Source organism: Cylas formicarius, unplaced genomic scaffold (assembly GCF_029955315.1).
Source record: "Cylas formicarius isolate icCylForm1 unplaced genomic scaffold, icCylForm1.1 PGA_scaffold_4__25_contigs__length_36172078, whole genome shotgun sequence".
NCBI lineage: Eukaryota > Metazoa > Arthropoda > Insecta > Coleoptera > Brentidae > Cylas > Cylas formicarius.
The window spans coordinates 10435308-10449156 of NW_026844334.1; the positions used below are offsets into that span (position 1 = coordinate 10435308).

At 35.2% G+C, this 13849-nt stretch overlaps 1 protein-coding gene across 1 annotated transcript in view; it reads left to right on the top strand.

The window, feature by feature from the left end:
- LOC132701171 (neurotrimin-like) overlaps positions 1–13849 on the top strand; it is a 251586-nt gene that overhangs the window by 209816 nt on the left and 27921 nt on the right. Inside the window, exons 5-6 of the mRNA XM_060668895.1 lie at positions 5993–6121; positions 9142–9279. Coding sequence (XP_060524878.1) covers positions 5993–6121; positions 9142–9279 — 267 coding nt within the window. The remainder of the gene's footprint in view (positions 1–5992; positions 6122–9141; positions 9280–13849) is intronic.

Here is a 13849-nt window from a genome sequence, read left to right on the forward strand (position 1 = left end):
GGCACGCTTTGTTCCTCGTATAACTGGTAAATTCTACGCCGTATTATATCTTGATCACTTTCATCTACACTCGAGAAAATGTCAGCATCGCTTCTTTTTTTCCTCACTGAAATGGGATTATTCACCACGTTCAATGAGAGTCAAATAAACTTTGTTTATAACTTCCTTAGTCTTAATAGAATAGCGTTTTCTACATTTGGGCGGAAGCATCTCCTAGACTCACTAGACTCAGACTCGCACATATTTTGCATAATTCACACACGATTCAACACATGCTGTATTACACATGAAATAAGATTGATTACTACTTAAACTAAGTAGTATAGCAACCCAAAGAATATTAAACATAGGTGGGTATAAAATTATTTTCTATTACGGACCACAATTTTACCTGAATTTAAATTCCGAAACTTTAGGTAATAATCTCGTTGCATTGTATGTTAATGACCACCCTTGGATAATCCCATTCAAAAGCAATTGGTCACTTTCTTATATCTATGGACAGACCATACCTGCTTATATTATTTGAGTGGGGCGGAGCTAAAGGAGGGGCTCTCGAATGACTGGTTCCCTCATTGTTGAAAGATAAAAGCCAGAGTCGCGGTTGAGATTGTTTGGTTACTTATAGATTTCTATAGATTCTCGGATTTTGCGTTGGTAGAAGAATTCATTGGGTGCAAAAATTTTAGTTTTATCGGTTATCGGTTTCGTGATTGTTTTCGGCAACTACTGATGAGTTTATTTGTCGTAGTCTTAAGACTCTTTCATGTTCATATTCTCTACGGACTCCCCAAGATTCACAAATCTGAATTAACCCCTCGACCTATTTTCAGCAGTCATAGTCATAGTAAATTTGATGAAACCAAAATTGCCCAAGAAACTGACTAATCCACTGAATCTTACATATAAAATAAATAAGTTATCACCTTTCGTTTCATTTGATTTTGTCACGAAAGCCGCCACACGTTAGCTTTATTAATAAGGGAGTTACAATAACCATCAAAAATGAGACGCACTGTACAAAGCGTCATAGGAAACCACAAAAAATATATAACCGACTTGACCCGTTTAAAAGGGGGAGATAATTGTAACACAATATTCCCAGCAGACAAAGCAAAAGTTCCAACGCCGGGGGAGAAAATTATTCTTATCCGGCGGGGTGGCAGTTCCGATTTCGGACTGTTTTCCATTTAAGGATAACGAAAGGGTGGTTTAAAGCGCCAGTATGCGGCCGGTCGTCATTTATTACCCGAATAATAAATTGGAAGGAAGCAAACGCCGATAACAAGATAATATTTTAACACTTTGGTCGTAGCCGCACGAAATCTTAAAAGACCTCGCGTGTCGGGGGGTGCGTGAGCTATGGATCCAATTACACATACGATCATGTATCAAGTTGACATTATCACCATTCGCGTCGCCTCGCGGTCGTGATGGGGGTCCAAATGGTCAACTTTATTCAATAAATTTCGAGTCGTTAATTCAAAGAGTGTCCGGTTCGAGTCAATTTTTGTCAGTTCTTTCCGTAGCTAGATTCCTAAACTGGAATAAATAACTTTTACGGAGAAATGGAGACTAATACCCGATCGATCTACTTTTTGAGGAACGTTAATAGTAGTGGTAGATATAGTGACGAGGTTCTTGGCCCCAGGGTCGATAACAGTTTGTTCTTCTCGATATATTCCCCTAATTTCAAGAGTGACATTTGTGACCAGTGTGGCTGTCACGAAGAATACTATTTATGGAAGAGATATGGTGGATTTCATTAAATTTAACATATTGGTTTAAACCATTAATATATCAGCCCTGCCTCAGTGAAGTTGAAGACATATTATTTCTGAATTGATTTTAGGGAGAAGTAAAATTTTATTTAAAAGACAATATTATTGGTTTCTATAAATGTTTACGGAAAGCGGCTATTTTTTCAAAATAGTCTTCGCAAAATGACTTGTCAATAGTAGAATGCATCATGGAGACAATTTGAGTTGAATGGTCTGTTTATTCACTTGAATAAAGTACAGATGGTCTCTGTACAGCAAATGATAACCATACTAAGAAGCCAACTTTGACTTTAAAAGCAACTTTATTATATTAAATATACAAACACTAAAACTCAAAAAGCGCTTCCCAAGTCACTAGCAGTGTTAACAAAACGAGTTATAGCTCTAAATATTATTAAATTATGAAAAACGCCTGAATCTGTTGCTCAAAAAACCAAAATTGCAGTCACTCGCTACATCCCAATTCCAAATTTAATAAAACGGATTATCAAGAGCAGACTAATTATAACGAATCGAAATATTATGGAATCAAGCAACCACAAAAAAGCTTTCAAGAGCAACTTGTCCCAAAGTTGCACGAAAACTGATTTAAAATTTACAACGTTAGCTTACATTATTAGGTATTTCGAGGTAAAAGCCTTTACTTCAAAAAATTCAGATGAAAAGTTCTCGGTGACCAAAGGACGCATGTTATTGTCTCTGAATCAATAGATGAAGCTAGATTTGAAGTATGCGTTAATGATAATAGGAGCGTTAATAAAATAGAATATTATGCAACACGTGCGGTAAACGGCATTTGACTCATGAGTTTATTTGACACGAGCGGAGCGCAGCGGAGCGAGTGTTTAATAAACGCTTACAGACGGTAGTAGAAAAAAGTTGTTTCCGGTCTCTGTCATTGAGTTGGAAAGTTATAGTTTGTTATAAATGCAGATGGTATATAATACCACAAATTAAACAAATGCGTTTAATCAGATCACTACCAAACATTAGATAAGATATATCAAACCAGTAATTGGTAGAAAATGCGATGTAACGCAATAGTAATTTGTTGCGATTTGATTTCGTTGATTTTTATTAATCAACAGTTTTTTGGATTTGTAAGATATTTTTTCTCTGGTACAAGAAAGTATTATTAGGCCAACAGGTGAAAGGGCTTGTAATAAATACTGTGGAGGAAAACCACTCCTTTTGCTATTCTGCCATTTTACCAATTAGACATTAAATTATTGTACAATAATTTATACAGATAAACTCCATCATCTTATTGCTTCGCCATATATAATTAGGAACATGAGTAACACGGGTGAGAACAATACAATCTCCATCGGGCAGATGGAGCGACGCTTAATCGAGCAGATTATTGTCGATTATGTTTGCGCATGGCATTATCTGCGTAACAAGCCAATCAATTTTGTTTCGAAATATGAATCGAAGACTATCTAAAAGAAATCGTCTACACAATTGGAGAAAAATATTTTCTCGTTTTTTGTAAATATAAAGAGTCGACCTCCCCTATACCCGACTAACTTTCAACAGAAACACCTAAATGAAATATTTAGCCCATTACGCTTACTACTCAGCGACCCGAAAACGGAGATAAGTTTTTCATTAAACAATTGATGATATCGGACTAAATAATACGCGACTCTAATAAACAGAACAGCGCCGCGAACCGCATTAGTATTCCTTTCTCGAACGGGTTTGGATGGAATTTAATTTCCAATAGATTTCTATCTTCCCTTAAATTATTTCTGGATTCCTCGTAGAATTACTTAATTAAAAGCCTAGTTGCTAACTGAAAATCGAACCGATCAACTAATTTTCATGCTTAAAGATTATACAACCACCTAAACATGAATCAAATTGTGACTGGTGTTATGACGAAAAGTCCTAAATATTTGAAAATGACAAATGAATACGAACGTGGAAGATTACGGAAAACGAAGTACTGGTTCGTTCTAAAAACTGCACTTCCATGCATCGTGGTCCGTTGTTATTTTCCGCTCTGTTAGTGCTTATCTTATCTCATGTTTATTATTGTCGATTCGATGCTACCCTTCATTTTAGAATATATGCAGTAATCCCATTTCCTTTGGATTGTGACTCTTTGTATATCATATTTCTACGCATAAATTTGAATTATTTGGCATTAAAAATACTCATAGCATATTATTGCTGCATGGTTAGAAGTCTTACCCAGGAGAGTACCACAATGCGATACCTCAAAGGATTGAGCCCGGCCCTGCTCTACAATAAGCCTGTCAGTAAATTCACACGGTATATATAGCGGAAATATAAATAATATACGTTATATAAATTATTATTAGTAGTGTGTAAACAGTTGTTGAATTTTGAGTTTAGTTCCCTTGTAACTGAGAGGCTCGATTAATTTTATCCTCCCGTGTGACGTTTATCATACAGCAGAAAACAACATACAGAAAACATACGCTGAAAAAATTACAAAATATTCATTATTCATATTCATTCATTCACACGAACTAAAAAGGACTTACTCACTTAAAACAAATCTCGGCCTCAGTCGGGCTCTGGTGGGACTCTTGCAAAAGCCTGTCGCCTTGTCTGTCCTTACGTGTTGCACAAAGGTCAACCGTGACTTCGGTCCTGTTAGCTTTTGAAATGATACCCCCCACCCCCTTAAGAGTGATACGAAAAAAAAATACTGCTCTGTTGACCCAACTTATAAAAACTGAATATACAAGATGTTTCTAAACAAATGACAAACAGTTAAGGGGGTGATTTCTTGTTTAAAATGAAGCGTAGCAATGTGTCTAGGATTAGGATACGCTTGTGTAGGCAACAAGCTTCTAAGGATTTTCCATTTGCACGCCCGTTCGTAAAATGCACATCTGCTATTTCGGCATTAGTATAATTCACCAATTATTAATTTAAAACTTATCCTTGAACAATTTAATGATTAGATAATGCATTTTTGATTAAATTAGTCATATTTTGTATTCACACTAACTGCGCAATGACAAATAAAGTAATAATAAGAAACGACTAAGAAATGACTGCAGCTCACTACATTTTTTAAAAGGTGGACTTTTGATGCAACATTTATGTGACAAACTATTATTTATTTTAGACAATGAGTTACCCCCATAGGATTTTTGGATTTATTTTATATTAGGGATTAAAAAGTTAAACAAATGATAAACTAAATTAAACCTTCTGTGTTTCTTCTTTTAATTAAGATGAAATATCTCTTTCTATTCTCGTTTGTTTACTTGGGTTAAGATACGCACAAAACTTTTTATAAACCAAGCTTTTGAAATAGAGTGTCTGAAAGCCACAGAAAAAGGTCTAAATTTGACCATATATACCAATTTTGCCAGCTGCTGCCGTAGGACCAAAGAATATAAGATAGAGGGGAAGGCTCCCATTAGTGGCAATGTTAAAAAGCGTACACTAGTTTCAACGCCTCTAGTGATTGTGTCCACTCATGAAAACGAAGTTTGAAAGGTAAAATGTGAAAAAAAATTATATCGAAATAGTTTTAAGCTTTTTTTTTAATTAAAATATAAATGAAGTGGTTATCCGTCAGAAGCTACTGTAGTATTTTCAGTGTGACGCATTACTTTAAACCGGCTTGACAGTACTTTAGTACTTGGACACAAATAATAGATGGCATTCGTAACAATATACGCGACCTTCCCCTATATCTTATACTCTTTGCCTGGTACCAAGTACGTCCGATAAGTAGATAAAATGAGTACAATGCGATACTTTTAGGGATTTTATGATACTCCACTATTCCTGTATTCCGATTTTTTCCTAATGTCAGCAACTTATTTAACACAAAATATGTATCTTTTTTGTTTTTCGATACCCCTTATTGAAAAAAAGTTCATTCTTGTCTTGTGTTAAATAATCACCCTGTATAACTCTCAAATCAAATTGTCCTCATTAGCATCATACGACCGGCACGTAGACTCCATTCAGGGGTGCAGATTTATGTGGCATCTTAATTACGTTGAAGAGCTTTCAATTTATCTGACGAAACTGCATCTCCAAAGTTAGGAATTCTACTCGAGTTTACTTGCGGAAACTTTCTCGTTTGCGGAAAATTAAGGGAAAATTTTCGGCGGGGATGTTTTGATTTACGATTTCGACGTTTCCGTCAAACTTTCGCCTCTCCCGCTGCGCTTTGCGGAAATTTTCACGTGGTTGTCTCTTTATTGTTTCAGTCTCGAGCATAGAAGGTCCAATTTTCAACATTACCAAGGTAAACCGTTTGCACATGGGTCCGTATTTGTGCATTGCGTCGAATGGAGTTCCACCTTCTGTTAGCAAAAGGATAATGCTCATAGTGCACTGTAAGTATAGAATATTAGAAAATATTTTTTATATTTGGTGGTAGTTTTCTAACGTGACGTTAACATTCAAGCGGTAAACTTCATTTCAATGCTTTTTTAGATTCATTTATTTTATTGTTTCGTTTTTAATAATTTTATTTAATAAATTGAACTTTTCGTCGTGCTTTGCCGTAATTTTGCACGTTCAGTTTGGGTCGCGCCGGCACATTCTCGCATTTAATTTCTTCCAGCTGCGTTCGGTATGCATGGCCCGCACTTCAATGCTTTCGTTCGTCAATTAAAATGATTTTCCCTTTTTTGCTTCTGGCGAAACCCCGGGACAAAGCGGCTTCCGCTTTGATTAAAGGGGAAATTGCATCGCGCTGTTCTCGTAGCTGGAAAATGACAATAATTACCTTTGGTATTATTGTTTTCTAACTCGTCCGTCTTGTAGAAACGACGATTTTAAAATCATTTTCACCTAGGACTTTTACGCATATCTTGTAATCGTAAATATCTGAGCTTTACGCTAGAGATTGTGTGTAAATAATACTAGTCGACTGTATGTTTTTCAACTTATTTATTAATTATTTATTATTAATTATTTATAAACACAATAGATTACCTTGCGCTGCCTCTCATCTCAGTCCCTGTAACTCTAAGGGGTAATCTCAATCGACGACGCAGTTTCCAAAGCTCATATCAAACAGAACATTCGTAATTGCCGATTTCACGTATTCGGCAGTTTTTTGGCGAATTCGTGAATTAGGCAGCAGCGTTGCTCATTTCATGTAATAGGCAAAATAATAACCCAATATACGAAATAGGCACACAATATTTTGTCCATTACTTGAAATAGGCAACCAGTATAAAAATACAAATTTAACCGGGTTCTTTTCATATTATAGGTTACGTTTTTCTTTATTTAGTAATTGTTTGGCTATCAGGAATGCAAAGTATTTACCGTCATAATAAATTTGTTGTGAAATTAACATATAAAAATGACTGAAACCGGTAAGTCTAGTCAGGTGTGGAGTGAGGAATATTAAAAAAACGTTATCCATATCTTGCAAGCTATAAAGAATTGTGAAAAGATTGATAAAAACAAACAGTTTTATCATATTAAAAGCACATACACAGAATTAATGCATGGAATGTTATTAGAAGATTTACATACCGCTTGTGGAAACAAAGAAGAAAATAAAACTTGTAAAAGTTGTAGAACATTATGCCAATTACCAATAGTTATGATAAAACAATTTATCGAAATAGTGCGAACGGTGTGCAGAGAAATTAAAAAAAAAAACGAACAGCACTGGAATTGTTGTTAGACCTTTTATAAATTCGAGAGCACAAATCGATTTGATCGATTATCAGTTTACCTGAGAGCCAATATAAATTTATTTTGCACTACAAAGGACACACACTTATATGTAAATGTGCAGTTGAAGTAACCAATGAACTTCTAAATATTTTTTGGACTTTGGAGCGCCAACTGTGTTGCACTCTGATGATGGTCCAGAATTCACCGCAATTTGAAACCACGCCATCCACAAAGCCAAGGTAGTGTAGAAAGGACAAATTCCTCCTTAAAATATTCGTTAGTTTCTTGGATGTCCGACAATAACACTTCTTCTTGGACGGTGGGCCTGAAATTCGTCCAATGGGGAATAAATAGCACTTATCACGATGCAATAAAAATGGAGCCTTACAAAGCTAGGTTTGGTCAGCCGCGGAAAGTAGGCCTAGGATCTAAAGTACCACAAGAATTCGTTGCTACAATTTCCAATGGCATAACAGAAGAGGATATAAATGAGTTACTTAAAATACTGGGTACAAAGCATGGCATTAGATACCTGGACATATCTAATTATGACACAAATATTCGAACGCTTGTTCCTAAAGGTTCAGTTGGTTTTGGACAAGGATATAAACGCTGTAGTTGTTCAAGAACATGCAATTCAAAAAGGTGCAAGTGTGTAAAAACTAACTATTTAGGCAATTCAGCTTGTCATGCTGGAAGAAGCTGTAATAATCATTAATTTTTTTATATAAAAGTGTAATGCCTATTCGTATAGAAAAATAAAATTCTGAAAACTATAGGCTTTCATCTTTTATTAAATAGTTTTTTTACCACTCGATCTTCTGGAAGGAACGAAACGTTCTTTACAGAACATGAAATGTGCAAGACTGCTGCCTATTTGATGCATGCGTCAAAAAATGTCTGAATACATGAATTATATACAGACTCAATTTTGTTGCGCGTTTTTATAATATCCAAAAAATTAATTATATATTTAACATAATAAATGGCAGTTTCGGGGCCCATTTTTGGTTCGCGCACTTGCTTCCGATAAGACACAGACAAAATTTCATTGAATAAACTATTTTCAAATTACAATAATACAGAACAGTTTTTTGATCTCTAAAACTTGGCATTCACTTTGCTCTTTATCGTTGTAACTAATAGCCAATTCTCAATTTGAATTTTCTTTGTATTGATAATTGATTCTAACTTTTATAAAGCCCTTAGCATATAACTATATATAACATCGTCCCTGTCTTCCGCTATCAAAGCTTCAACATCAGCAAATAACAGAGTGTAACACTATTGGTAAACCCATTCCTTCACACATTCCTTTGCAGCCTTTAGTGCAAATTCTAAATAGATTTTAAAAAGTATTGTAGCCACCGAGCACCCTGGTTTCATTTCTTTAGTGAAAATTCTTTCGACTGGTGGTTTCCTACTTTTATCGGACTTGTTTATAGACACTAGATATCTCTTACTGCGTTTATATAGGTTGTCTGATACGGTGTTCTTTCAGTGCCGACATAGGCACAGATCTAGGAAGATTTTGTGCTGTTGTGTTGTGAAGTTCCGTCAATATAAAAGAATACCCCGTTTGGAACGAATTTGTTCTTCGGAGGGGCTCCTCCAATTCTTTTTGATTTTACATAACACTCTACTAAATCTATTTTTATGTTTATATTGAAAACTTATTTTTGTGAAAACTATCCCGCTTCATTTTTCTCAATTTCAGTCCCACCGATGATCTGGATCCAAAATCAACTCGTCGGATCGATGGAGGGCCAACAAATAACACTGGACTGCCACTCGGAAGCCTATCCAAAATCTATTAATTACTGGACCAAGGATGATGGCAATATTATTTCGCAAGGTAATTTTTCCGTATGATTAATGGTGTTATTAAGGGGATAATATTAATTTTGCGAAAGCTATAGACTTTTTGTACCGAGCCTTTTTCGAGAAGGCTGCCCTTAAAGTGATTTATGTCTCGCGTGCACGTTCAACGCTAAGTGATAAAGTCAATACTCTGTTTGTTTACCCGTATCCAGTTAATTAATGGCTACATTTCTCTAACGTAGCTACGATCAAAAAACTGAGTAAGTCGAAAAAGGCGATTTTTCGTTAATTACGCTTAAAAAGTATATTGAAAGCCAAGTAGATTTTTGAAAAAGACGCGAGCTCCTTGAAATGAAGAAAAAAATTTTAATCAATGTATTTGACCTTATTAAAAAGGAGATTTACATGATTGGATTATTTATCATTTACACACATGCACTGAAGTATGTTCCTTTTTCAAGGAGAGTAGAACTATGTCTGGGAATGCTCAATTCACCTGCATGTCATTTCAAAATTTCCTTGCCCCAAGCATATAAATATTAGTTCTCAATATTCGTTTTTATAACCTATAATGGATTGAACCTGTCCATGGTAGATAGTTTTAATTATCTCCTTACTACAAGTCCACACAAAGCTGCTCAGTTTTCAACGAAAGCTAGAAATGTCATAATCGCAGCTATAGTAATTATGATCCTTTATTGGAAAATGTTTTTTTATCCATTCTTCCATAGCTGAACATCCGAGAAGAGGTTACCACTGGAAGTATCATGCAGCACAACTCTCATTATTATAGAAATATACTTGTAACTAATTGTATTATCCCATTTTAATTATCTCCTTCCTACAAGTCCACACAAAACTGCTCAGTTTTCAATGAAAGCTAGAAATGTCATAATCCCAGCTATAGTAATTATGATCCTTTATTGGAAAATGTTTTTATCCATTCTTCCAATGCTGAACACCCGAGAACAGCGCAACCCATAATTATTATAGAAATATACTTGTAACTAATTGTACTATCCCAGTACACAATAAAAGTGAAGGTACGGAACTATATAGAGGTGTAGAACCATAAAAGGAAGAAAACAAATCAATTTGGATGTTTTTTCATTTGCAAAATCTCTTCAATGCTCAGAGCTATCTGGTTTTAATTAGTTTATATTTTCGAAAAAAATAAAGATATCAGAAGTAATCAGGATTAAACTGACTTGCACAGTGTTCACCTTTGTTAGATCTTTGGAATCGTTTCATTAGACCACAAAACTTCCAATCCCTTTTATCAAAGTGTTTCCTCCAAACTCAAAATAAACTCTCTTCATATTTGAGTAGAACAAAAGTCCGATAAAGCTTTCCGTGAGAGCGTTTACCGGTGCGCTTGGGTGTTTGCGAAACGTCGTAAGCTGTGCGTGCTCGAAACGCTCTATACGTGTTTCTATAATTATTCACGTCGACCTCTCTGTTTACCGAACTATAAACCTTCAATCTTTAAAGCAAACTAGTCTTCGGGGATAACACCTGCACCCTTACGCAAGCTGTTTAAATTAACTTTTACCCGGAATCCCCCAAAACAATTAGCAAGCGCACGCAACTCCGGATTTTCACGTGATTAATCTATGAATAGCGAGGGGGTAATTAGATGGGACCCGTGTTTCTCAGCGTAATAACTTTTGTCATCCTTCAAATACATCTACAGTCTGCGTTTCATAGAGGGCTATCAAGAGAAGGATAGTGTCTTGTTTTCGATATAGGTGGAGCGTCAGTCGGATTGGCTGCCCTAGCGCTAGATGACAGACAAACCTAGCAAAATTCCACTGAACTACGGGAAGGACCAACTTTTAGGAGATAAATTCTAGCAATTGCTGGGAAATCATTTTTCCCATATAAACCATATAACCATGTCTTCTATATTGAGAAAAATTGCGTAAAATTAAGGACACTTTTTGGTGCATTTTTTTTATTTTTACAAGTGACATCAGCAACAAGTTTCGACTGAATATTTTTGAAAAAAAAGGTAAGTATACTAAAACTACAATTATTTCATTCAAAAAACGAAGATTTTTAAAAATTTTCCTCTATCTCTCTCCCCTCTCTCTCGCACACCATCTGTTTATATTAGCTATTAGAAATCATCGCCTGGCCGCCTAGTAGTAAGAAAACTTATTTAGATAGACCCCAGGAAAATACTAAATACTGTTCCTAAATGCCAGAAAGTTAGAAATCATTATTGAAGTGTAAAACTTAGTGATCCGACATGAACGCTGATATTTTTGAAGACTACTTCCAGCAAATTCTGAATGTTATTCCTCCTGGATCTGGTATAGTGATCAAGAATGTTAGTTACCTTTCCTTTCCAGACACATTCCTTTAAATAGAAAGCCACTTCAGAATGATACTCTCAAAATGGAGCTACTGGATATTGTAAATCTGACAAAACCTTTTTGTACAAAATTTGTTGTCGACTAAATCACATTAAAATGAACCCATAAAATTAGTATGAGGGAGTACGTACTTCCAACAGACAACTGAAATAGAAGATTGTGGAAGTTAATGGTAGATTTTAGATAACACTTATGATTTCTCTGAATTATAGGTCAATGACTAAAATTTATTTTTATTAATATTTCTTACAATTTATCTATTTGTATATTATTCTTACTTCTATATAAGTTTTATTTATTTGATCTCCAAACTCGTCTTTTTATTGTATGCACATTAGTGTAATCCTAATTTAGGAGCGATTTTAGGTTTGGTTGTAGTTATTTATTGCGTTTATTGTGGGCCTTTACAATAAATTGTACAACTTGTTACACTATAAATTAATTCAAGCATTGTCCATATAAAACCCGTTTTATATAATGTCATTTCATAACAGAGAAGAAAACATAAGTGAATCATACTATATAGGGCACAAACATTGAATGAAGCTGGAATCTACTGAAAAATATTTTTAAATTAAACGCGGTTCGAATAATTCATCATCATAATTTTCCAATTTCCATAACTTATTAATAACTTTATCACAACACGCGTCTCGTTAAAACTAAAAGGAAAAAATAACATCACTGAAAAACCACCAAGGACGATCAGAACTGATAAATATGAAAATACTATCAGTATTTTACATCTGCATTGATAACATCAGATCCCCAACCAATCAGTGACTAAAGTAAGGCTCGAAGTGTCTGGAGATAGATCAACTCATAATTAGGTATTTCAGAGCCGAGTAGCAGAAAATATGCTATAGTACAATAAGCGTTATGGCATTATTGATCTGTAAGTTCAGCTGTTCAATTTAACAAATAATGTTAGAGGTCAAATCAATAACTAACAAAGATTCCAAGTCACATACAACAGCGGACATTCGACATCGAAACAAAGGACGCATCGATAGTGGCGGATAAAATACTCGAATCATGAAATTTTCGCGACCATCGACACGTCGTGAATAATGCAGTAGTCACCATCTGCAATGATGCTCTTCCTACAGTCCAAGTCACACTGAGAATACAATGTGGCGTCTTACGGAGCGCACCGTTGCCGGCCGTAGCACCGCCGATGTCGGGCAACAATCAGGTCCGGTCTCAAACAAATTACGCCGTTCGTCTGCCAATTTCACCCCAACGCTTTTAATTTACTTAGTTTTTATGTACGAGGTTAGCTCCAAAATTTCCCGGCCTGACATCACAGATCACGATAAAACTTTGTCTTCTTTTAAATATATATCTTAATAGGCTGCGAAAAAAAAAACTGAAGTCTTGCGTCAAATAGTTTTTTATTGACAGCATTCTAAACAAGACGTGTCTGAAAAAATGCCGCACATAACGCAAATTGAGTATAGAGGAGTCATAAAGATTCTGACAAAAGAAGGCTTAGCACCTAAAATTATTAAAGAAAGGCTGGATGGTGTGTACGGCCAAAGTTCACCTTCGTATTCTGTAGTGAAAGAATAGGAAAAACGTTTTTGAATGGGGCAGAAGTCCCTTGAAGATAGTTCAAGAAATAGACGACCAGTGGAGGTCGTAAAGGACCTCTGAAGAAGCTCGCCACTCGTGCTAGCAAAACGTTAGGAAGTAATTCCAATCTACGACGGCCTTTAAACCCGAATGAAGATAATAGCTTATCAACGGGCCGCGAAAGCCTTAACCAATTTATCACTTACTTAATAGTTTATTTAATAAAACTTATCGGCAGACAAGCAGAGACAAGGTAAAAAACGTTGAACGGAACCTTAACCTTAAGTCTTTAAGGCTCTACAAAGCATCCTTTCGGTACTCTTTAAATGAAACAACAAATACATAACTAAATACACGTTAGTAACTAATTAATACTACATATCATTTATATGTACATGTAAGGTTCACAACACCTGTGCCGCCAATTAATAATGTGAACCTATATCTTTCATTACTCTAGGTAAGGTAGGTATGATCTGTTTATAGATATAAGAAAGTGACCAATTGCTTTTGAATGGGATTATCCAAGGGTGGTCATTAACATACAATGCAACAAGATTATTACCTAAAGTTTCGGAATTTAAATCCAGGTAAAATTGTGGTCCGTAATAGAAAATAATTTTATACCTACCTGTGTTTAATATTCTTTGG